This window comes from Anomalospiza imberbis, chromosome 18, assembly GCF_031753505.1.
Source record: "Anomalospiza imberbis isolate Cuckoo-Finch-1a 21T00152 chromosome 18, ASM3175350v1, whole genome shotgun sequence".
In the NCBI taxonomy this organism is placed as follows: Eukaryota; Metazoa; Chordata; class Aves; order Passeriformes; family Viduidae; genus Anomalospiza; species Anomalospiza imberbis.
Genome location: NC_089698.1, coordinates 5621136 through 5646041, shown reverse-complemented (window position 1 = coordinate 5646041; position 24906 = coordinate 5621136). Strand labels below are relative to the sequence as shown.

Below are 24906 nucleotides of genomic sequence, written 5' to 3'. Positions count from 1 at the left end.
TGTCCCCTGTGACTCTGACACAGAAAAAGCCACTGGACAAGGGTAGGAACAGCCACAGCAAGGTGCACACTCATTCCCTGTCACGCCTGCATGCTCATTCTGGTCATCCCAGGTGAGGGAGAGCTGGGAGGAACAGGCTTTGGGAGATGGGAGGTTTAGTTTGTTCTGACATTGAGCTTCAGAGGAAGGTTTCTCACATTTAAATAGGATGCCCCAAGAGCACTTAAAGAAATATGAATAAAAAGAGAAAATATACCAGAAACAATGGAAACACAAACATTGCCAGGCACTGCAAGTCAGCTCTGTCACTGAGGATGGGAACTGCAACCCACAGACCCACCCACATTGAGCCAACCTGCCTAATTTGATCAGAGAAATTCTTGTGGTTGGATTCCTTTAGAAAGACTATGCACAAAGAGGTCCTGGAGCAAATTATACCACTTTAACAACATAAGTGTGTTCTTATCTGAATCACAGAGGGTCTGCTGTTACACAGCAAATCAAGTGTGCCTCGTGTCATCATTTGGCCAGTTCCTCATGACCCAGGAGGCACAGCTGTCTGCATCACCCAGGAAATGTCCTGCCTGGCCCTGGCCAGCTGCTTGGCATGGGCCATGTGAGGGCATCACTGCAGCACGAGGGCATCACTGAGCATCCCAGCTGACAGCTCCTGAGCAGCACACCACACCCCAGATTTCTGCTTCTCCGTAGCCAAGCTCCTTCAGCTGTTCAGAACAGAGCTGACAGTGCTGGGCTCTTTCCATACAATGCCTCCTCACTGGAGTGCCACAGGTTGCAAGTGGGAATGAAGAACCACTGGGCTGGTGGACAAGCCTGCCATCATCCCTGCCTGATGGCTTGTCAGATGAGAGGGGAGATGGAAAATTGCAGGAGAACATAAGTTATGAAAACATGCTTCAGATTCACAATGAGCAATGATTTCAGGCACTGTTAAACCTATTCTGTAGCCACATAAAGTGACCAGCTTATACATTGCTGGCTTACGTACCATCTGCTTTTTTTTTTCTCATTATCCAAAAAGAACACAAACTCAAGGCCTCTTTGCTGTTTACCCTCTAATTTTATTAAAGAGTAATACCCCTTATCATGTACTTGGCTGTAACAGGTTTTATTTTCCAAAAAATTTCCAGCAGAATTCCTTGGACTGATTGCAAGAACTGTTATCAATCAACTGATTTTAAATAGTGATGCACACATAGCCTTGGAAAAGGGTTTGAGACCTACATTTCATTTATCTTGAAAAATAAATATGTTAAGCAAAATTCTCTCCTTGTACCCTTGACCTCTCCCAGCTGCCAGTAGTGAACATTCAAGGGCAGTAAAGGATTTATCCTCTGCTACCCACTTCTCAAAGGTGTCAGTCAGTGAAGGCTAGGGTCAGGCTGTGGTAATAAATTGAATTTAGGCAGCTCTAATGTGGACCATATAGATTCTATCCACCTTCTACATCTACATACTTTATTACAGCCCAGGTCGGCGTAACTCTCAAGTCCCAGCCTGAGACCAGGAGCAAAACAGGACAGAGCAGTTAGTGAAACAGGCTGCTGGGAGGTTCCTCAGCTCTTATGTGATCTCAGAAGTGACCTAAGAAGGAAGGAGCTTAAAGAGTCTGCCAAAATGGATCCTTCTTGGAAACAGAAGCTGAAGCAGACTCAAACAGTGCTTCTTTTCTCTGCTGTGTGTAATGAATAGGATAAAAAAGGAAGCCAGAAAGATTTCTGAAGTGATTCTTTTCTGATACTAGGTTTTTTCTGAAGCTCCTGTCACTTTTGATAGCTTTTCAGTTGCCCAAAGTAGATGTGATTTAACTTGATGTTATAATATTAGTACTGTCTGCTGTGTAAAATGAAACACTAAAGATATCATCCAAGGAGAAGGTAGTTATAGGGAGTATTTATGTTTGAAGAGTCAATCCTTAAGGTTTCAGGGCTAATTAATTCCTGATAAGAAACTTCTGAGTGAGAAAGCTCATGGTGGCACTAGCAGGGAACACCAAATTTACTTGAGAGCAAATAGAATTTGTCTGGCATGTTGGTACGTGAAATCCCACAAGGCTGGATTATGCCTTTCCTTCCTTTATCCCAAAATTTGAACAGGCCCAGTGACACCAGACCAGCTTGTTGCCCTGAGCTAGCTCATACCTGGAGCTGTCTCACCATTCTGTTCCTGGGTTTACCAAGCACTGAAGCCCAACATCTTCCCAGAAGCAGAGACCTGAAGTTCAGGAATTAATTTGTTAGCAAACATCTTCATGCCCTTGGTCAGCTCAGACAAAAAGAGGTTTATTCCCAAGGAAACTCAGGCCTCCACATGGCTTTAAGCTTGGAACTTTGCAGAGGAAAGCAGCTCTGAAATATTTGTGTGCAGACTGACAGCTTGTGTCCCAGGCTCTAGGACAGAAATCACCAACAGAGCTCCCAGAGTTCAGAGTGGAAATGCTGTTCTGCATGAAACTGCACACAGAGACCAGGTACTTCTCATCTGGCACAGGGAAGCTCTGATGATTTTTTCTCAGTTTTTTTTTTTGGGTTTTTTTTTTTTTTTTTTTTTTGTGGTTGGTTTGTTTGTGGGTATTTGTTTTGGTTTTTGGTGGTTGTTTTGTTTTTTTTTTTTAAGGCCATATTTCAATCATACTCAGCCATTTTCCCTCAAGTTAAAACCCAACTGTTAATTGTACGTGTTTCATCTTGGTGAGGTTGTGAAGCTGGAGCCAGCTTCAGTGGAAATCCCACACAGCACACAAAGACTCAGCTGCAGTCTGTCATTTATCGCCTGAATGGAAAGAGTAACAGCCCAACACAAATATTTGGACTTCTCTTTGTTCCTGGCAGGGCTCTTGAAGCACACACACACGAGCAGATTGCGTTTGGTTTTGTGAAGATGGGAGAAGCCAAAGAGAGACAGAGCTGGGTATGAGCCAAACCCAGCACAAGAGAGGCAGAGGCTGCTCCCAGGGCTGTGCCCAGGTGTGCAGGGCTGGAGCAGCAGCACAGGGAGTTTTATCTCAGCAGGATGAGTGGATTCCTGGAGCCTTATCAAGGTGTACATCAAGGATGGTTGTTGATTATGAAGAACAGCACAGGGCAGAATCTCCCACGGGTAAATCCTCTGTCTGTGGGACTGTGAGCAGAGCTGAACCAACCATCAAAAGATATAGATCTTTTGCTCCAGATCTGAGCAAAAATCTAGACCTGGACCTTCTTCAAAACTGCTCCAGCCTTATTACACCCCACTTGACCAGAGCAAACCTTTAACCAGATAAACAGCACCTTCAAAACAACAGCATTTTCCTGTCCTTGTCTCAGAGTAAGGGCAGGACCACTGGAAAGCTCAGCAATTCTGGCTGCACAACCACAGGTATGATGTCCTACCACTCTCACATCTGCTGCAAGTCCAAATAAACAGTTGTGGTAGGGCCAGCTTCTCTTTGGAAGCAGTTACAGAGTGCTCACCTCACGTTTGGTGCTCTGGAAACTCATGCAAGGTGTTGCCCCACCCTCAAAAAGCACAGGAGCAGGAGATCAGAGCCCTCCACCGCCAGCAGAGCAGGAGGCCACAAGCAGACCTGGTTTCACTGATAACAACAGCACAATTTGCACAGCCCGTGGAAAAACAAACGGTCTGTTGGTTGATATGCCTGATTCCTTGGCTCATGGCCCAGGGAGGGAAGCTTGGGAGCACTGAGGAAAGGATTCAGAAGACAGGCCTTGAGTCAAACACCCACCACAGAAGTATGTGACCAGGGACCTGTACTTGCACCAGGACTGAGCTGAGGAGCTCCTGTAAAGGCACTGTCTCCCCAGCTGGCTGCTGCTCCATTTTCCCTCCTGGGGCTGGATTTCACCAGCAATCACAAGGGGCTGCTTGTCTCCAGTTTGGAATATGAGGCCCTAGCGACATAACTTGTAATCCATATAAAAGACAAGATTAGAATTAACTTCTAATATTTCTCCTACTGTTCACCCTGCCCTAATCCAGCATGGTTTGCCAAATACTAAACAATACTATCTACTGCATTCAGGCCTGTCTTCTGACATTAAAAAAAACTGAATCTGCTCTGCAATCGTGGCTTCAAGAAGTAAGAAGTGAAGGAAAAAGTCCAATAGCAACACTCTCTTTGCTGCTCTGTGCATAGCAGTGGGCTCAACCAGACACAGCAGCTACACAAACTGTTCTGCTGCAGTGCTGGGAACACCCAAAAGATCTGTCTTCAGAAGTTCAGTGCTATGTTGGGTATTCCTGATCCATGTTAGAATTATTCCTTAACATTTACCATAGCTCTTCACATCCCTCTGTGCCAGCATGCTTCAGAGCTGGGTTCAGGCAAGGTGACTGCAGGCAGAGAACAATGCAGCACTTTCTCTCTGCAATCTTCCACTCGGGTACAGCCCTGGAGCTCCCCTGGGCACACCTGCCTGGCCCAGCCCAAACAAACCTGAGATAGCGTGGGCAGGAGCACACTCAGCTCTGCCTGTCAGTGCAGCCTGCTGGCAGCTCTTTGCTTGTTCACCCGCAGAGACACAGCCAAGCAAGTGGGGAGCAGAGCGGAAGTAAAACTCAACACTTGTTTTGCAAGGCTCAGGATAGCATTAGAGCCCTTCCCATGCTTTGGGAGCAAAGCAGCAGGAATGCTTCTTCAGAGCTGGTAAAGCAGCCCCTGCAGGTGTTGGTCAAGCCCGTTTCTCTTGGCAGCGTCCTGTAGGGACCAAAGAGAACAGGACTTGCTGAAGGATCAGCATCTCTTGGCAAGCCCTTCCCAAGTCAGCCTGTACCAGTCTTCAGACACCCATGGAAGGAGAGACATTATCCAAATGGCTTTGCCCAGGATATGCACAGGTGCCAGCTCACCCAACTGCTGCCACCTCGTCCTGCCCATGCCAAAGGCTCCGGTAGGAGAGAGCAAAGCACAAAGCTCTGCGCTGACAGTAACGTGGAGGGAAGGACACCTGCACCAGCTCCCAGCAGGGTGGACAGCAGTAAATAAACAGACAGATGGCCTTTGGCAGCATGCTAAAAAAGCATTTCAGTTTCCTAATGAGAAACAGCTCCTGCTGTGGGTGCTGGAGCAGCACTGGGACCATCCATCCCCCTCTGCACCAAACACTGACACCAGGTCTGCTGCACATCTCAGCAGGGCAGTGACAGATGAGTTGCTGTGACAGAGCCCAAGTTCTTCCATCACGTCACTGCTACCTTGTGTGACCCAGGGGGTAGGAATAACAGCCAGGCTCCACTACATCATCCTGCCAGAATGAAACTATTTAGAGACAGGTTCCAAGGGCAGCCATGAGCTTGCTTCCCTGGCAGGCTCACTGGGCAAAGAACTTTGAGAGGTAGGACCCATCTATACCCCTGAAGGAGGTGAAGGCCAGCAGGAACATGACTTCCTTCGTTCCTATAAATGCAGGAGGTGCCAAATGTTTGGAATGTGCTTTGTAGAGCAGGATTAGCATGGGTCCTGCAAAGCTGTACTCGCCTGAGCACAGATTTTGCTTAGAGGGTTTCTAATCTCACTTGTTTATCCTGGTTGTACATGATAATGAAGGTGTTCCAGAGCCAAGAGAGATGAAGGAATGCATTTCTGATGAGCTGCTCCCTTTCTTCCAGTAGAGGACTCAACAGCCTACACAAGGCATTCTTTTTTGTGAGGGTTGGGGCTAGGCTTAGGCTTGAGAGAGTCTAAGAGCCTAGCTCCAGGAGCACTGGCACTGGGAAAGCCATGCCAAGGCCATTCCAGCAGGGGTCCAGCATTGCTGCTTCTCCTTTCTGATCTGAACCACCAGCACTGGTGATGAGCTTAGTCTGAGGACAGTCTCTGGGCTGAGATGAGACTGCTATGAGTGTTTGCTTGAGCAATCCAGGGAACATGGAGCTGGGAATTCCAGGCAATGATCGAAGCCATGCCTTAGGTCTGTTTAGTTTGTGCCTGTGAGAACTGGGATTTGGGCTGGAAAGGTGTTGTTGGGAACAAAGGATGGAGTAAATCTGTGCAGTGAAGGACCGAGGAGCAGGGAAAGGGAATATTTATGAACTATAGGAATATTTCACCCAAATGGGGGGGAGCAGTGATGTCCACGTTGTCCTACAGAACTGCTTCAGTTATGGGTCAGACAGAGAGAAGGGAAACTACTTTTTATTTTCTTGCCATTTTTTCCAGACAGAAATGGGACATCATCTTGCCCCTCCCCAAAGCTCTTCAGGCACATGGGAGTAGCTCAGTGCTGGCCCAGTTCTCTGAGAGACAGCAACATTTGAGAGGTTTAAGTGTTACTAGCAACTCTACTGTCTCTTGATTGCAAAGATTCAGTCCTACAGACCCAGACTGATGAGACACAAAAGGAATTTCTACACACGGGTTTATCCAAAGAAACACTTTCAGCTTCCTTGCTTTCAGAGCCCAGCTCCAGCCTGCAATTTCTTGTTCCTGTGCATGTGTGATGGTTTGCAGTTACTGAGCACGAATACCCCTCGCAAACGCTGCACAAGGGCTCATTTCTGCTGTGAGTCACCAGGTGCCACCAGCGAGTCATTTCACTCACTGCTCATGTGCCCGCCGCTCACATTCCACCCACGAAATTCAACACATCCGAAGATTGCTCCCAGACAAAAGCTGCCAGGACAGAGAGGACCTGGGGACCTTCACCTCCCCAGGACAGCCTGTCACCTGCACCTGAGACACTGGGGCTACGTGCTTTCCTTCCTATGGAAAAGAGCTGTCATTGCTGTCATTCTCTCTCTGGATCCCATTGCCGGAATTACAATTCCACCTCCAAAACTGCATATATCCAAGGACTGCTCCCACACAAGAGACGTGGTGCTGGGGAAGAGATAGAAGTGCCCTGAAATGGAGGGGAACCCCCTGATTTAATCCCTTAAAATGATGAAGAAGGGTGAGTTTCCTTCAATTTAACCCCTTAAAATGAGGGAAGAGGAGGGGTCTACTTTTACTTAAATCAGCCCTCATGCTGTCACATACAGTGCAGTAGGAATGCTTCCTCAATATCTCATTATCTTCTGAACAAAACTGTACTGTCAGCATGTATTCTTTATCATTCTTCTAAGTGATAACAAGTTTTAGTTCCTCCAGCAAAATTAAAGCATAGAACTTCTGCCAGTGACCCCATGGCCTTGAGCTTTGAAGCAGAAATGCTTGTAAAACAATAAACATCTACCCCCCTTTCAGAAAAACTTGACTGTTAATGTGAAGGAGTTGCAGTGACTATCTCCCCTTCTATCTTTTCCTGGACTGGAGATGACCTCTGAAATGGAGCATTTCATTCAATTTGTTTTGCTTCAGTAATTTACAATAAACCTTTGAACAGCAAGGATCTTGTTTATTTCTGGACACCCGTTTCCATTAAAGGCTTTTCCCAGACTAGCACGAAGATTACCACATCAGCTATCCTGAATCATCTGGACAAAATATGAAATTCATTGGCTTAAATGTTTCTTTCTTCATTCTTTCCACCCTCACTGCTCTTTGGAATGCAGGTAAGTGATTTTCAAACATTTTGCTGCTTTTAACTGCAAACTTTTTTGACTTCTCTACTTCAGAATACACACCTTGGTAAGAAATTGTTGATACCATCTTTAAAAGCTAAAGCAAAGGTACACAGGCCAGCTTTTACCTGCATGGTTTCATTTTCAATCCCTTCCTCTATAATTTCCAGCAGGTCAGTGGATCTCTTCTCTAAGTAAACAGACAATCTGGAGAATGCAGTAAATATATTTAAAGACAGAGGAAAACTTTCTAGCTTCCCATACTAAACGAGTGGTTTTGCTTCCCTTCTTTGCATTTTCTTGTGCTTGTTCTTCCACCCACCTTCATCCCTGCCTTTCTTTTTGCTTGTGTCCTCCCAAATAATCAATCCTCCCTTAGTTACTTTTTCATAATTGTTTCCAGTTTTGCAAGATCAATGTCCAAATTTAGAATTTCTGATACTTACCTAGATCATCTCAGCATTGCATGGTATTCTTGATATAGTTCCCAAGCAGTGTTATCTTTGCAAGATTCCACTTCCCAAAAGGTCCTCAGTGCTCCCTGCTGTTTCTATATCTCACTTAACTCCCCCTTAACTGTTTGTGAAATCCAGCTGTTCTTGACAGTGTTCCTGTAATGTCTGTCTTCTTCTCACTGTTTTATTTGTTGGGTAGTTTCCCATGTGAAGTCCAGTAATTACTGACAGCCTGTAAGCCATGAGCCTACCCACCCTGTCTGTGTACCCAGGGCTCCTAACACCCGCCTTGTTAAGGACAGATTCAAATGAAATGCACAAAACAAAGACATTTCAGTAGCTCTTGATAAACTTGTGTTGGAGCCTATTTCATTGCTGATGTTAACTTTCCAAGAGCACTGGCCTTCTGTTCTTACTGATTCCCATGTTGGGTTGATGGGGGACCCCTGTTCTGGTATGTTTAAGACTTATTCTCAGAAATAAATGTAATTAGTGACATTCACTGAGGGGCTGCTCTGGAGATTTATCTGTCTATTACATGTAAAAATACCCATGGAATTCATGAAATTATATACTGGCTGGGAGGTAAATAAGTATATTTTGCTATTCAAAATGGCGCAGCCTTAATATGCAGGTGATTACAACCTTCACCTAAATGCATTCCTAAACTAACATAACCAGCCCATTTTATTTACCTACAGCAGTCCTTTGGATGATGTACTTGTGCTTCAGAGAACACCTAGAAGAGTTTATTAACATTCCTGACTGTTTTTTTCTTCCTTTAACAAGGAGCTCAAGACTCTTGTGCACACCGATGTGGGGAGCTGCTTGGTACCTGTTCTTGCCAGGTGACATGCCAGTCCTTGGGGATATGCTGTCCTGATTATAAAGAATTTTGTCTTCAAATTTCTCCATACTCAGGATCTCTTTTGGGAGGCAAAGACTTTTTGATTAACAACACAGCTCTTGATGCCTCTTCAGTGATAAAATGCAGGTGGGCCATAATTTTATATTCCTCTGCCAAAGGGAGGCAGAACTTTATAATCTCACTCTCCAAAAATAGGCAATTAGCACAAAACAAGACCGGTCCATACAGGAGTGAAAACTTTGTAAAGCTGTTAGAATCCTGAAATGCACAAAAGTTCTGCTCAATCTCACCCTCAAGGATACCTGCTGACTGTATTTCTACACAGGATTGTTTCTTTTAGGTGGAGTTATTGTGTGGTACAATCATGACTCTACTCATTCTTCCCTTAACATATTAAAACAATGACTTTTTGAAAAGAGTTTCCTTTCAGGGCACTTGATTGTCAATATTTCTTTAGCACTTCCCTTTGTGGGAGAGAAGTATTTATTTCTTAATCTGAATGAGAAAACAGCAAGACAGAAATGTAGGTAGGATGCCTGATGTTTTTCCTGTAAGAGAAAGCTGTGGATCCTAAATGTGTCAACCTGTATCACACTTAGGTGCATGTGGCACATGCAATACATACAGTACACTGAATTCTCATGACCCAGATGTTGTGCTATTATTTCCACAGAAGGTTCTGAGTGAGATTTTTGGAGTCCTTCCCATCTGGGTAGCAGTACCTGAAAAGGTTTTCAATTCTTTGTTTGGAAAATCTTTGACCAAGGCATTCATTCTGTAAAACACAACTGTGTACTTCGAAGTACCTGCAGAGTTACCTAATTATAGCCAAGGCAAATTCCAGTGCAGACAAGCAAAGGTACTATTTCCTGGCAGGCCCCAGCTCGCTCTGATACTTGGAGCAGATATGCAGTCCCCATATATCAGTCTTGGAGAGTCACAGGTGGGGTTATACCCTAGGACTCTGGGCATGAGCCCTAACTGGAACCAAATGGTTAAATAACAAGCAGTGCCTTCTGAGTTAACCTTTGCAACAGAAATTCTAGAACAGCATGAAATTACTTTCATTGCCCTCATACGACTTACCAGGAATAAAAAAAAAACAAATCAGAAATTTGCAATAACTGCATCATGGTCACTGTTAGCCACCCTGTAATCCTACTAATGCTATAACATTATCTTCCTCTTCCTGTTGACCCTTTATTGCTAATTTATTATGTCTCCCTCCCCCAGTAATTAAATAGTAAATTGATGTTTTGTGCATTGCTGTATATTTGTGCAGTTCACAGCAGAATTCACATTGATGTAATGAGCAGATTTTTCCAGTTTATGTTCCCTGCTACAAACAAAACAGGCCCAGACTTGAAAAGATCCACACACGACACAAGATTGCTTGTTGAAGCACATTCAGAATTTTCCTTCTATCTATGGTGATGCTGAAAAGTGTTTTCAACATCTACAGGTTCAAGCAGCAAATCATAACCAGTGGCTATATTGACAAAGATGGAAAAGCCCACTGCATCTCCCCATTGCTTTATGAGACTGGTTTCATCCCTTTTGAAGTTTCTACAGATGCTGGGATAACGTATCCCTACTCTGGAACTTGGTTATCAGGTTACTTATATCTACTGCATCCCTCTTCTTCCTGTATTCTTCCTCCATGCATGCAAGATTATAAGTCTTTTCTTTTTGATCAGTTTTATTCTTCCTTATCAGGCCTCAGAAAAGAAAGTCTCACTGGCCTCATGTTAATTCTTCTTTTGAGAAATGAACTTTCACAGCAATTGAGTAGCAGCAGCAGCATTAACTGATAAAAAAATCCTGCTTAAAAATGCAGTTGACCAAAACAGTTCCCACTTCATCCCTACTTCTATCCCTTTTTGTCCCCTCTTCAAATAATTGCACTGTGGTGTTGCAATCTAAGGACTGCAAGTATTAGTAAGGGTTGATTTTCTCAGCTTCAGCTTATTCTTTTCATGTCATACATGCTGTGCTGTGTAAAACATACCCAGGGGAAATCCTGCTAAATCTTAAATAATATGGTAGCACTTTTTCAAGACTATGCAAAGCTAAAATGTCATTAGCCCTCTTTTTCTACTCTGCAATGCAGTTCATCACAGCAAAGTTTCAGATGAAGAAAAATGCACATTGGTAAATGAGACAAAATGGCAATACTATGGCACCCCCAACACTGGTGGAAACTTAACTCTTACCTGGACACACCAGACACTTGCAGCCACCCATGTTAACATAGAAGTCTGGGGATACCAGGAAACAGGTAAAGTGACCCTTTTCCTATAAGCTTTTATCACACACAAACCTTCTGTGCAGAGCTCTGCACAGCTTGTGATCACTTTCACTGAGACCTGCAAGTATAAATAACTGATGACAATAATGTCAGCTTTTCCTCTTCATTTACATATGGGTGGAGACATCTAATTTCAGTCTTGTGGCAATTGTTCTTTTCCAGCATCCAAAACCCTTTTCTTCCTCAATCTGACAGGTGACAGTTATTCAGAAAACTGGATGGCTGAATGGAAATACCTTTATACTTTGGCAAGAGAAACCCCCAATACAGGGAAATATTCTTTCATTCCTGTACCTGCCGAAGGAAATTACAGTACATGGGACTATGGAATTTTGAGAATTATACCCAGCAACTATTTTGACGGGCAGAGGCAAGTGCATCACTAATAATAATAATAATAATAATAATAATAATATCTACCTTATAAGCTGTTGTCTCCTTTGGCATTTCAAAACTGAGACTCAGGCTCCATTTCATGTGAAAAAATGGGGAGAAAACTCGAGGGTCAAAAGTGAGAAAAACTTCTGACATAAAGACAGTTTACTAAGTGAAGAAGAGCACGGAGGAAGAATCATGAAGTCTCCCACGAGCAGACTGATGCACAGTTAGTCACCCAGTAAGGGCTGCTTTGGAAAACTGCAGTTTTATTGATGGACATGCTGGTCTAGGGCATGGAATATCCCTTTGGCCAGTTTGGGTTGGCTGTCACAGCTGTGCTCCCTCCTGGCCTTCTCCCTGGGGGCCAGCATGAGACACAGAGAAGACCTTGACATGGTGCCAGCAGGAGATAGAACACTGGTGTGTTATCAGCACTGTCTTGGTCACAAATCTAAAATGTGGCTGCTATGAAGAAAATTACTCCAGCCAAACCCCTGCTCTCACCAGACTAGGATCTGCTGATTCTTTTGTTTAGTCACAACTGTGGAGGAGTCCCTAATTGTGGAACTTAGTCACTGCAGCCACAGGCCTTCCTCTTCTATTTTGTATGCTGGTTTTTGCATTCCTTCAAATTTTATGCCCATTTTCTTTTACTTCATTGCATATTTTCCCATGATTTTTGGTGAACTACCTGTGTAAGTGCTCCATGGATATTCCTTCATAATTCTTCCATATCTGCAGATTTGATGTAGATGGTGTAGACTCTGTGAGTATGTGAATGCCAACTCTTCAGTGCTACAACATATTGCTAATATGGCAGAACCTTTCTGAACATTTAGGAGCTGCTATCCAGAGATGGATAACCTTTTCTCCTTCTAGAGGGTTTTTATTACACTTTGTAAATGGTATTTTTTTCATGGGGAAAAGCAGAGTGGCTTTGGAACATTTCAAGGATTCTGAATGGTTTCTGTAGCCATTAGTCCTGATATTTCTGGCATGCAGTTGTTATGTTTTGTTAAAGAATCCAGATATTCTTCATTCTGGCCTAAATTAAATTACAATGTCAAATGGCATAATACAAAATATTCCTCTAAAAGGATCTATGTAAGCCAGAATCATGATTACTAAAATGCATTCTGATAATTGCATACTTGCTGCATGCTGTCCTGTCACCTCCTGAATTTGGAAAATATTGATGTGCCATAACTTTTTGAAGGAAAAATAAAGCAGTGGGCATTGCAATGAAATAACTTCAAAGTCAAAAGATGCTTTTAAATTATAATTAGCAATTGAGCCACAGTGCTACTATCAAAATAGTGCTTGTTCAGCTATCAGATCTATTTTTTGGGTTTTCTTCCAGCAACATTCCATCAATCTGGAGCTCAGACCATGCATTGGCTTGGCACCTTGAGAAAGACTTCAGAAATGACCCAAATGCATGGGCAACTGCAAAATGTATTGAATGGGACAGAAAGGAAGGGTTGCTTCCAAACTTCATGGAAGAAATTATAGACTGCCCTTGCACCTTGGCACAGGCAAGAGCTGACACTGGCAGGTTCCATGTAAGTTATTAATTGATCCCTCTGGCTTCCTACAATTCCAGGGGGAAGCTTAAGGAGTGCCAAACTCCACACACACCCCTGTTCCCTCTCTAAACATCGTTACAAGGAAATTAAGTTACATTTAGATTTGCCCAAGTAGCATATCAGATGGCAGAGGTAAATGCAGCTTATCTAGGTAGTATGAATAAAAGTGCCTATAGAATAGGAGATGGAAATGACATTCAAACAAGGAATTAAAACAGTAGTTCCAATGGCAGACTGAAAGCCCTCTGTGGAGCTGGGAGCAGGGATGACTTATTCGAGATCCTACAAGATGACAGTCTGTGTTTGAAGGTGATATCCCATGCTGTGACAAACTATTTCTGCCTAGTTTACCATACTTTGCTGCAAACCCTTCTGCCTTGTACTTCAGAGCTCAAGCCCAGAGCTGTAATCCATTATTTCCTTTATCCTGCTTCCTTCCTCCTTCTGAGCTTCACTGTTATCGAGGAACTAACTAAAGCTAAGAAATCAATTGCTATTCAGTCTACACTTTCACTTGCACTGCTGATTTGAGGACCAGATGAGAGTGACTTCCTCTCCTGTTTATAATACCAAATGGTGGCATGTGTTTATGCATTTAAAAAAAAGAAAAGAAGGTAAACATTGTTACTAGTCTGGTTATGAAGTTCCAAACATTATGTATAAAAGCTTGTGAAGATAAAAAATAGATCTACTGCCTCTGTCTAGGAACAAATATTTACTCTGTTGTGCCTGTGTTTGTTGTACACTTACAGTTGAATCCCCATCTCACTGCATTTGTTCTTCAAGGTCTGTTGTAACAGACTGCAAAATGCTCAGGTCAGATATGTTGCTCCAGACACTTCAGTATTAAATTCACCATTTTTCCCACCATTCCACACTATTCAACACAACCTTAACCAGTTCATGTCAACTTTACACACATGTCAGATACAAAGGGTGGGAACAGAACGTAAGAACAGAAAGGACAATGAGGAAAGAACCCCATTAAGTGTGAACATTGATCTTTTTCAGACAGATTACGGCTGCGACATTGAAAAGGGGAGCGTGTGTACTTATCATCCTGGTGCTGTGCATTGTGTAAGAGCCATTCAAGCCAGGTAAAGAACATTTTTTAAACTGAAATTTTTGATTAATTCTTTCACCTCAGAGACAGCAGCATCAAGAAGTCAGGGGTGAAGTCTAACTGGACATCAGATAAAGCTTGGCAAACTAAATATTTATCTGTATCCATAAAAAGTCAGTAAGCAACCCCTAAATAGAAACAGACTCCACAGAGCTAATTAATGATTTTCTTGCTGCTTTTCTCAATCAGTCCCCAGTATGGGGCTGGACAGCAGTGCTGCTATGGCTCCACAGGAACCCAAATCCTCACGCACGACTCCACCGGAGGCAGCACACCTGACCGAGGACATGACTGGGGTTCACCACCTTTCTTAAAGCCTCCCCGGATACCTGGCTTTTCCCATTGGCTTTATGATGTTATCAGCTTCTATTACTGCTGCCTGTGGTCTGATAATTGTGACTTCTATATGAAAAGGCGGCCCTCTAGTGACTGCAGGACGTACCGCCCGTCCCGAGCTGGTAAGGGCTTCAAACTTTCCTTGTGGAGTATAGATTTTTGATCCAGTGTTGGCTTTTAGAATATTTGTATATGTGCATATATGAGTTGACAATGGTGAGGGTACAATGTCCTGTGGAAAAATTCCATGGAAGCTTTCTATTGATCCATCACTTGCAAAACCTGTATGTGGTTTTTAATTGTGCTGCAAGATTTTCTGCTTTTGAGCATCTCACTCACCCCTGGAACCTAAATAGCCAAAGTCAATGGTAGTCAATATCCACAACTTTATATCATCGGTGTGGACTTCTTCAGAAAAAAAGGTGGTTAGAAATGGTTAATGACAGGTAGGAAGTAGCTAAAAAAGCTGTCATGATGAGAAATATGCATATCACATAAGAAAGTTTTACAATTTACAATGTGTCTGGTTTTCTGCCACTTGCTTTTAACTCAGTCTTCAAGACTTGCCATACCTCTGTTGCTACCACATGTTTTGCCTTCTATGCTGCTCAGATGCTGAGGTGTCCAGCAGGACTTGGCCTCCCATATAGTGCAAAAAGGCAGCAGTTTGCATCATGAAAAAAAGGAGAAAACTGTAGAGGACATTGCATTAGGTACTTAGGGGTCATGAATGAGTGGTCTGGCTGCTAAAAGAAACCCCATCAAAAGTACTGGCAGAAGCAGTGTTTGAATTTGTGAAAATACAACTTTACAACTTGATGGCAAGGTGCATTGTATTAATTACTGCACAGATTAAAGCATACAAAGGAAGATAAATTAGAAGCAACTTGGAGCAATTTACATGGAAGTTGGAAATGCAAAAGGGGATAAGGGATATGGATGCAAAGATAAGGCAATAGCCCTGTATTCGTGTCCAAATCTCCCCATATATTTCATGTGACTCAGACTTCTAGCCTCTTTCCTTTCTCATGAACTTGAGGAGTAACAGGTTGTGATTTTTGCTTGTTCTTAATTCTCTTTCTGCTTTTAAAAATAGCATCTGCTTTTGGGGATCCTCATTTCCTTACATTTGATGGTCTGAACTTCACCTTCAATGGCCTAGGAGAATACACATTGGCAGAGTCTGATCTCACATCCCTGAGAGTGCAAGGGAGGACACAGCAGGCACACTTTTCCAATGGTAAGTCGGTAAGAGAGGAAGCAGAGCTTCTGAACTTCTGAGATTTGCAGAATTGAGATTTGATATTTGCTTGATTTGCACTTTGCAGCAATCCTCCTGTCATCTCTAGTCTTCTTTTTTGGCCATTTGTGAACGGTCACCATTCTGAAGATAATCAGAAAGCAGACAACATCTTCAGGAAAAACTTCCCAATCAAAGTTTAATTGCTAGTTTTATTGGGTGTGAGTAATGGAAGTGTAAGGTTTTCTACTGTGTTTTAAGAGCTCACAAAAAGAATTCTTATTTCTCACCATGCCCATTCTCATCAATAAGGAACCATAAGGCCAGTTCTAGAAATCAGTCAATAGGCACAGCTGCCAGCTGATGCATTTTGATAGCATTGTTGGTTTTTTTCTTCTTTGGAAGGAACTGGGGCTCAGGGGACAGGCTTGTCTGCAGTGGCCATGCAGGAGAACAACTCTGATGTGATTGAAGTGCGCTACTCTGAGGATTTGCATCTGGAGGTCCTCTTGAACCAGAGGGTTCTCAGCTTCTCTGAACAAACTTGGATGGACTTGAAAGGTTAGTTACACATATCAGCCTTGTAAGCAATTCCATCCTGATGGAACCCATGGACAGTTAAAAGTGTCTCTAGGTGCATGCATTTCAACTCTCTTTTCAGCATCCTTTGGTGAAGTGTTTTAACAGGTGCCTTCAATGTCCATGGTTTCTATGTTCTTTTTCACTTGTTTGTAGAGCAATGGTTTTCTTCCTCATCCAGTGGACAGTGAATGGAATTAAAAACTCTGTCCTCTACATTTTCCTTTGAGCTTACTGCATCTAATGCAATGAAGCCTACCAAATAAAATGAAATACAGTAAAATATAACTAAAATATATACTAAACTAAAACTGAATTTCACATTTACCTATTGAGAGCTCTCTCAATAGGTCAGATATTATTCCTCTATTCTTCTGCCAAAAACACTATTAAAAGTTGACTTTTTGTCCAACAGGGCTGTGATCATTTGATTAGTCTTAATGATAATTTGACAAATACTCATCATACATCACTTCAATTTTAATCCCCCTATTCCTATTCAGCAGAGGAAAATTTCTGTGGCTAGCAATTATTTCTTCTCACGTGGCTGAAGAGCAGGTGGAGGGCCACACTGACAAAGAGCTGTAGAAGCAGAGATGCAGGGAGGAAAACAAAATGGAAGGGACATTGAGGGGGCCTGGAGAAGAAGCCATATTAGGGAGGTGTTGACAAGACAAGGGAGAAAGAGAGGAAAACTGTGACCCCTGGGAGCGGTGCTTCCAGCTCACAGCCACTCTCTGCTGTGGACATCTCATATCTTTAAGCTTCTGGGCTGGGACACTGGCAGAAGGCATCTTATATCAACAGTGGATCTTTCTTTGATGCCACTCCCTAGAAGCCATCTAATCACAATTGTAGTGTGAAGGTGTGGCTTCCCTTTAAATGCTTCTCAGAGTGCAGCTCAGAGTGGAAGGGAGGAGAAGCTGTATGAAAAATGGTTAAAACTGATGGTTTTAACTGATGCTAAAACACAACATTTTTTTTCACTATGGATAATTTGCTATTTTGTCCTTTTCCTCTCATTGTTGTAGGTCTGTATCTCTATTCTACACCTGATCAGAACATCACAGTGATGTTCTCTTCTGGGTCTGGAGTGGAAATAAGGGGAAGTGGAGGATTTCTGACCCTGACAATTCTACTCCCAGAGAAGTTTATGAATCACACATGGGGTCTCTTTGGGGTAATGAATGGCAATCCAGAGGATGACTACACCTTCAAGAATAAAACCACCATGTCAGTTCATGCAAGTCCCCAGCAGGTGTTTGAGTTTGGAGCTAGCTGTAAGTAATTTATCTGGCCTATTATTACATTTTCTTTACAAATTCAAAACAGCTCATGATTTAAGGACTAGGGAATGAAGTCTGTGCCAAGCAGCCAGTACTGGGGGAAGAGAAGGGAGTAAGAGAAATATGCACTCCTCTACCCACTTGGGGAGTGAAAACACAACCATGATGGAGTGTTCAGCACTTTGTTCCATCAGGAGTCAGACCTTGTATTTCACAGCTTACACTTTCAGAATACCATCTACTATGGTCAGCTGAACACGGCTTCAGCAGACTACAGTGTTACAGAGGTTCAGCAAAACCCAGGGCCATCTATCTTTTCCCAGAATATTGGCAATGTTTTCATCATGTGCCATGCTGACAATTTAAAAGATCATTTATTAACTCACAATTTAATAATTGTCCCTTTAAAGAAAAGGGGGTGAGGGGATGTGTGTAAAAGAATGGCTTCTATCATTTAATGGGTGATTAAGATGCTCTGTCTAATCTGCAGCACTAGATTGGTCAGCATTCCTTCTGACATCAGGTTAGGAGGTGGGCCAGAAACATAATGCAAAATACACTCTAGCTACCAATTATCTCTGTAGTGAGCACAGTGTAACCATACTCCAGGGTTCAGATCATATTGAAAAGTCTCACTGCTTCAGCCTCAGGAAGTTTCTGATATAGCAGAATGAAAAAAAAAGGGCAGGACCATGGCAGACATGATGAATTTAGGGGCATACAGACTCAGGATCTGTGATGCTTGTAATGGTTGCTTTAGGTAGCTCTGTCTGTTGTCACCATCTTGCTAGGAGGCACATAAAACCATCTTTATGTAAAATCACAGCTAAACAATTATTTTAATCTAATTTTAAGAAAAGGGTCAAACAGCAGGTTAAATAAACACCAGCTTCAGTGTTAAGTTAAGATGTTGCATATGAAAAGGAAAATAATCTTGAGCTGGAAGGATGCTATAGGGTTTCCTATATTTCTTCCAGCTCTAGCTACATTTCTGTAGATAAACACTTGGATTAGTAGCAGAAGGTGGTCTATGTTGGCAATGTTACATGTGAATCTCTCATTCTGTCTCTGTCTCCCAAGGGGCTATTGAAAATGGAACTTCTCTCTTTACTTATGACACGGAGTTCTTACTGGACAGTTTCTTTTATGGGGACAAGCACAATGCTTCCTTTCTGCCCGCGTTCTCCCCTCATGAAGACCCTGCTGATCCCGTGCTAGAAGAGATGGTCTTACACTGTGGCTCTGACCCATTCTGCAGATTCGATGTCCTGACAACAAGAAGCCTCCAAGTGGGAAATTCCACAAGACTTTCCCATCAGAATCACAAGCTGCTGGTAGAACATCTAGAGCCAGGTAATACAACATTCCACGAAACATCATTACAGAATAACAGGATATTCTGAGTTGGAAGGGACCCACTGGGATCATCAAGTCCAAACCTTAAGTGAACGGCCCATAGGGAGCATCACTACAGTTATTTCTATAGGGCATCTAAAGGGTTAACTCTGTTTGAGGAGGCTTTACTTAACTGTAGGTTCATGCACTTATAAATAATCTTTGTACCACGAAATCTCTGTACTAATAGAATACTTAGGCAAGCTTAAAATAAATTTCTTTCCATTTCTTCCACTATAACACCACAGCGTAGAAAGTTTATCTTCATTTTCTATGCATGAAGCTGTCATCCGTGGACTTCAAAATAAATTTTAAAAGTAGCAGAAAGTACTGTCTTTCAGATAGCCTAAAAAAATCTTTGTTTTTCCACGAGTTGCCACTAAAATGCTGTTTGATCATTGTAATGGAGATTTGCAGGTCTAAGTCCTAAATACTCTAACCAGATATGTCTCTTTTATTAGTGATCTCTTGTGGCTGGCTGGATCACCCAACCAACGGAAGAAAGAATGATACTAACTACCTGCTGGGCTCAACCATCAATTTCACCTGCAATGAGGGCTATGAACTCACGGGGTCACAGGAAAGAACTTGCCAAGTGTCAGGAGCCTGGTCAGGAGATGCACCCCAGTGCAGCCCAGTAACAGGTCTGTTGCCTTTTAGATATCACATGTTGTCACTAAAAAGTCATTATCATGGACAAGGCAATCTCAGTATAACCTGATGGCCCTTGGCAAAAGCAACTTTTCTTACTTGGTAAAACACTGGATATGAGATGTCTGAATTTCTAGAAAGACTATTATTCAAATCTAATAACAGGTGACTTATGGTGGTTTTGTGCATTTTGGTGGAGGTTTTAAAGTTTTTGTTTTATCAATGGGTACAGGTACCTGAAGGGTGGGTAAAAAGAGGATGGAGCCAGGATTTTTTCAGTGGTGCCCAGGGACAAGACCAGAGGCCACAGGCATGCTCTGAACACAGAAGCTTCCCTCTGAACATCAGAAACCCCTTTTTTACTGTGATTATCATTGAGCATTGGCACAGCTTGCCCAGAAAAGTTCCAGAGTCTCCCTCCCTGGAGATATTCAAAAGTTGTCAAGTCATGGTCCTGGGCAACTCATTCTGAGTAGTCCTGCTTGAACAGGGGAGTTGGACAAAATGACCTCCAGAGGTCCCATCCCACTTCAGCTGTTCTGTGATTCTGTGATTAGAGCAGACACAGCCCATACTTGTTGCACCCTTCCACTCTTTTTTTCTAAAAGATTATGTTATCTCAAAACATAATTCTATTATTCTGTAGCAGTACAAGTTTTGTGAATGATTTAGTAAAAATAACATAGATTTATTACCCCTCTTGTGTTACTACTAACAGATTATCAGTTAGCCTGGGATTGTTGGATTTAGTAGCAGTTTAGTAGCATAGGCTGTCTCTATGATTTACAGAAAATGGCCCAAAATGTTCTTTTTATTCATTCACCACATACACTCCAAATGTCCTCAAGATGGCAATATTTCAAAGCACCAGGATGGTGCAAGGCCAGATGGCATGTTGAAGCACTTTCAATGCTGAGTTAATAGCTCCCAAAAGCACTCGTCAAATAATTCATACTAACAGATTCTCCATTCTAAGACCCTTCCAAAGAAATGTGGAAAGTGCACTTCACATCAGCAATGAATTCCTGCCATGCTGGCACATTTCATCAGCCTCTGCTGCCTGTACCAATTGCTTGTACATTTCCAATGCAGTTCTGAACTTAGTAATATTTATAGGATGAACTGCAGTGAGTTTGGGCAGCAGAAAAATTCGCAAAGGCCAGATCTTAAACAGGCAATGGCAAAACTTTCTGCCAAGCTGCAAGCTAAGAATATTTTTCCACTGCTGCCATCAACCACATACATACTGGATAAGAGCCAGTCAGTCTCAATAAGCAAAACAGATGCTGACATTTACACTAGCAAAAGGGGGACAGAAAGGCAGCCCTGTGAGATCAGAGAAAAGGAGCTGGAAGATATGCAGTGATTGATTGCATTCGGAATGATGGAGACATGACACAGCTTTGTGGAGGAGCAAACAAAACCCACAATGTTTTCCAATGCTTTCCTGAAAGGTGACAAAGAAAAACAAGGTGTGAAAGAATTTGATTGATCTTATTGTAACAAAGATCTTCCTTACTATTTGATATTTGGTGTTCTAGTTAATTTGCTATGTGAACCAAAATTCATGCATCCTGCAGCATGGTTTTTATTAGCTGCAGGAAGTTGGAGTATGGCAGTGCTGTCCACAGCAGCAGGATACTGACAATATCAACAACTGAGCAACAAAACATCAAATACAAATTTCTCCATTCTTTTTTTCTTACTTCTACTACTAGTGGCATTTATATCTAGCCTTGTTTCTCCTTCTTCCCTAAGGTGTTCTGCTAGATGTCAGTGTTTGTCTGAGAAGGCTATTTTATTGACAGGCCCAGGTCTCTACTGAGAAGAGAGGCAATACAGTTCAAAGTTCCTTTCACTTCTATCTAAACTTCTCATCTTTTCATAGCATGGACAGCTAGTAGTTGCTTTCCACTAAATACATTTCTGTTCTATCTAAACTTCTCATCTTTTCATAGCATGGACAGCTAGTAGTTGCTTTCCACTAAATACATTTCTGCCTCTGGTCCAAGACATAGTTGAAATCCAGTGCCAGTTTTCCTTGTCTTACTTCTCTATTTAGCTACTTTCTCTATTCTCCATCTCCCAAGCCTTCTCTTCTCCAGTACAGAAAAGGTCCTTGTGTTGTCAAAATCTGTTGCTTTTGAGGTCGGTTTTCTTTATTGCTTTTCTCTTTACACAGCAGCATACTGCTGTTTTACCAAGTCCTGTGACAAAGACCTTCTTGACACCAGGAAAACGCTGACAAAATTAATGGACAGCCTTTCCCAATTTCTGGGTGCCTGAATGGGTGACCACTGACCTAGCCACTGTGATCAGCAGTCACTTTTTTACTTTGAAAGTGAACTATTAAACACACACTTTGTCAAATTATTTCTTTCATGCTGGTCAGGAGCCCAGGGCCCAGCCCTCCGTTATTCTAAGCTTACAGGTGTATTTCTTTACAGTGCTGTGTTCATGATGCTGCAGTTTTGTGACACATCAGGTTCAAGCTCTGTCTTGCAAATCATCAAGGTTTTTTAGTTGCTATATGACATTTCAAAGGAGAATATTTTAAATAAAGACATGGGAACCAGGAAAATTGGATAGGAAAAGAGGTGGAAACAAGAAAATGTAATGCCAGTTATTTTACAAAATCCATTTAGGTATTTTGAAACTTCAAATACAAATTATGTTGTTGGGTCTGCATATTGTTGTTTTTGAGTTTTGTTTCCTTGGACTAAAGTTTCCATGGAAATCCTCTGCTAATAATTATTTTGCTATGCTTCTAATTACAATCCCACTGCAAGTCATGCCAGTACCACAGCAAGCTCTCTTCATAGAATATCACAAAGAGGAAGAACAAAGAAGCCATCTAGCAAAAGCAAAAAGGAGATTCTAGTAAAATCAGATGTAATATCCAGCTAAAAATCATAAGATAGTGGCAACATATGTACATACCTATGTCTCTTTTTGAGACAGACAATATGGTGATATTAAGGGCAATCTAGTTTTGTTTGTCTTTTGGGTTACTTTCTCCTTTCCCCCCCCGCCTCCTCTATTCACTTTTAGATTTCCTTTTCCAGTCTGAGGCTCTGTGTAAATGCTGTTCATTTTGAAAAGCTGTCAGAAATCTCATTAGTCTTCTGTGCTTTTTCTAAACACAAAGATTTCACAACAGAGGAAATCACTACTGGACTAACTACTTCAACCAGTGGTGGGTTCTCATCACTTGGCAGAGACTGGGTGCCTCCCTGTGAAGGATGTGTAAGCCAAACATTGGTTTTGAGCCTTGTTCAGAAGTTACTGGATGATGGACCAATGCTTATGAAACAGTTTATGTATCCCATTTCTTTCCTTAAACTTCACTATAAACCAAATCAGCAGCTGAATAATCTGTTCTAGGATCTCAGAAGTGTCTGTTATGTCACTCTGCCATCACTGTGTGCTAGGGGGCAGGTGTGACAAAGTGATGGAAGGAAGGGCTGACAAAAATGCAGCCTCGATGTATTAAGGCTCAGATACAAAATGCAGGAATCATTGTTTCTCCCATACAGTTCACTCCACATGCTGCATCTCCTAACTTTTACAAATATTCCTACGCGACATGGTAATCTGCCACTGCTTAGTAGAATAAGAAAACAAAATAATAATTTCTATTCAAAATGTGTTTCATATCTGGTTTCTTTCTCTCTTTCAGGTGTCCTTGTTAGGCAGTCACAGAATCAAGTTCATACAATTCGTGTTTTAGTGTGTTCAAACTCTCTGATGCAGTTCAATGTACCCACATCAGAGCAGTCACTTCTCTTTTATGTCAATAATTAAGCAGCAAAAGTAGTTTCAAAATTTAATGCCAAAATAGGGGCACTATTTAAAGTAATCAAACCGCATGGAATAAGGATTGAAAACCATTTCAGTTGGGATTGACAGTTCCACATCAATATTCCACATTCAAAATGTTGACTACATATTAACCACTAGCCACCCTTTGTGTTACAAAGCTTTTGCAACCACCTGCCCTAACAATCAAATGTAGGAATTCTGTGACTTCCTAATCTTTACCAGTTTCAGAGAATCTGAAAGGGTAAAGGATTGGAAGGGACCTCTGGACATCATTTAGTCCAATCCCCATGCCAAGGGAGGCAGCTCCACAAATAAAGAGAACAGAAAAGAATTGTACTATATGTACAATTTAAAAAATTGTCATGCGACTACATTCAAACAGATATGGAGAAATAGATATCAAAGTCTTCATGGGTTTTTTGTGGTTGGTCTCTGTTTTTCAGCTATCAAACAAGTAATTGTTATTGGCAGTGTATTTGGAATAGTTGGCCTTGCAGTCCTGGGACGTCTGGTTTATTTATGCAGAAAGGAGAGGTAAGCCTTAACTGAACTGAAAACACAAACGAACCTCCTAAAGTAACAGCAACTGCTATGACTTTTTAAATAATACTTTAATAATGACCACTGGCAACAAACTGCCAATGTGCTACAGGTTAAAAAAAAAGTGCAACTGATGTATAAACACTTATCAACTGTGTGTGCAACTGATTGGTGGAGAAAGAGGGCAGCTAGTGAATGAAAATGGTATTGCCTAGGAATACCGGTGGATTGAAATGGAGATATGGTTGATTTTCTGAACTTTGCTAGCAACTGTTACAAATTTTTAAGCCTTCTCTGTTCCAGTGTCCACAGGTAATAGAATGCCAAATAAAATGGAATTGAAATGGAGTGAATGGAAACAAAATGGGGTTACAGCCCTTGGAAAGAAGATTGTATGTTTGAGGAAGGACTAAATACTTCTCAACTTGTCACCAAAAAAAAGCACAGTGCCAAGCTAACAGAACACTGCTATTGTTTTTCAGTATTCTATCAGCTTAAAAATGCTACATTCACTAGGAATTAAGCTCAAAGAAATAAGAATGTGGCATAGTATGCTGTGATATTAAAATTTATATGTAAAGACATGCTACTACATGAAGACCATTTTTTGCTTTCTGTATGTGTCACAAAGGCCAAAAGAAATGTAAGCATATTTTTCCCCTCAAAATCAACCTTACAGCTTTATATGGAAGGTTTCTGTATGCTAAAAGTGAGATGCATCCACACTGTGTATTGATACAATAGTTAAGGCCTACAAACTGTATTATTTTGATTGTTCCCCTTCAGAATAGCAAATTGTTCTCTCCCTGTATGGGTTG

The 24906-nt window shown here is 41.9% G+C and overlaps 1 protein-coding gene and 3 long non-coding RNA genes across 4 annotated transcripts in view; 1 reads left to right on the top strand and 3 right to left on the bottom strand.

Moving 5' to 3' along the window:
• The window catches only part of LOC137484680 (uncharacterized), a 34054-nt gene that overhangs the window by 7624 nt on the left and 1524 nt on the right, over window positions 1-24906 (bottom strand). The window contains exons 2-6 of the long non-coding RNA XR_011004955.1: window positions 16723-16780; window positions 15092-16649; window positions 11573-11649; window positions 8676-11210; window positions 7650-7709 (exon numbers count right to left, since the gene is read on the bottom strand). This is a non-coding gene — a long non-coding RNA (uncharacterized lncRNA). The remainder of the gene's footprint in view (window positions 1-7649; window positions 7710-8675; window positions 11211-11572; window positions 11650-15091; window positions 16650-16722; window positions 16781-24906) is intronic.
• On the bottom strand, window positions 1354-5077 carry LOC137484681 (uncharacterized). Its single transcript, XR_011004956.1, has 2 exons — window positions 4968-5077; window positions 1354-4935 (listed from the first exon to the last, which is right to left on the bottom strand). It is a non-coding gene; the product is annotated as an uncharacterized lncRNA (long non-coding RNA).
• Window positions 6769-24672, top strand: SUSD2 (sushi domain containing 2). Its single transcript, XM_068208712.1, has 15 exons — window positions 6769-7512; window positions 8766-8970; window positions 10307-10458; window positions 10955-11122; window positions 11348-11522; window positions 12891-13092; window positions 14128-14213; window positions 14429-14697; window positions 15672-15815; window positions 16221-16376; window positions 17426-17674; window positions 18761-19033; window positions 19537-19719; window positions 23992-24082; window positions 24392-24672. Exons 1-15 carry the CDS (start codon window positions 7446-7448, stop codon window positions 24402-24404), a joined length of 2433 nt encoding a protein of 810 aa, XP_068064813.1. The 5' UTR covers window positions 6769-7445; the 3' UTR covers window positions 24405-24672.
• Window positions 19551-24396, bottom strand: LOC137484682 (uncharacterized). The gene is made up of 2 exons (XR_011004957.1): window positions 21649-24396; window positions 19551-21578 (listed from the first exon to the last, which is right to left on the bottom strand). It is a non-coding gene; the product is annotated as an uncharacterized lncRNA (long non-coding RNA).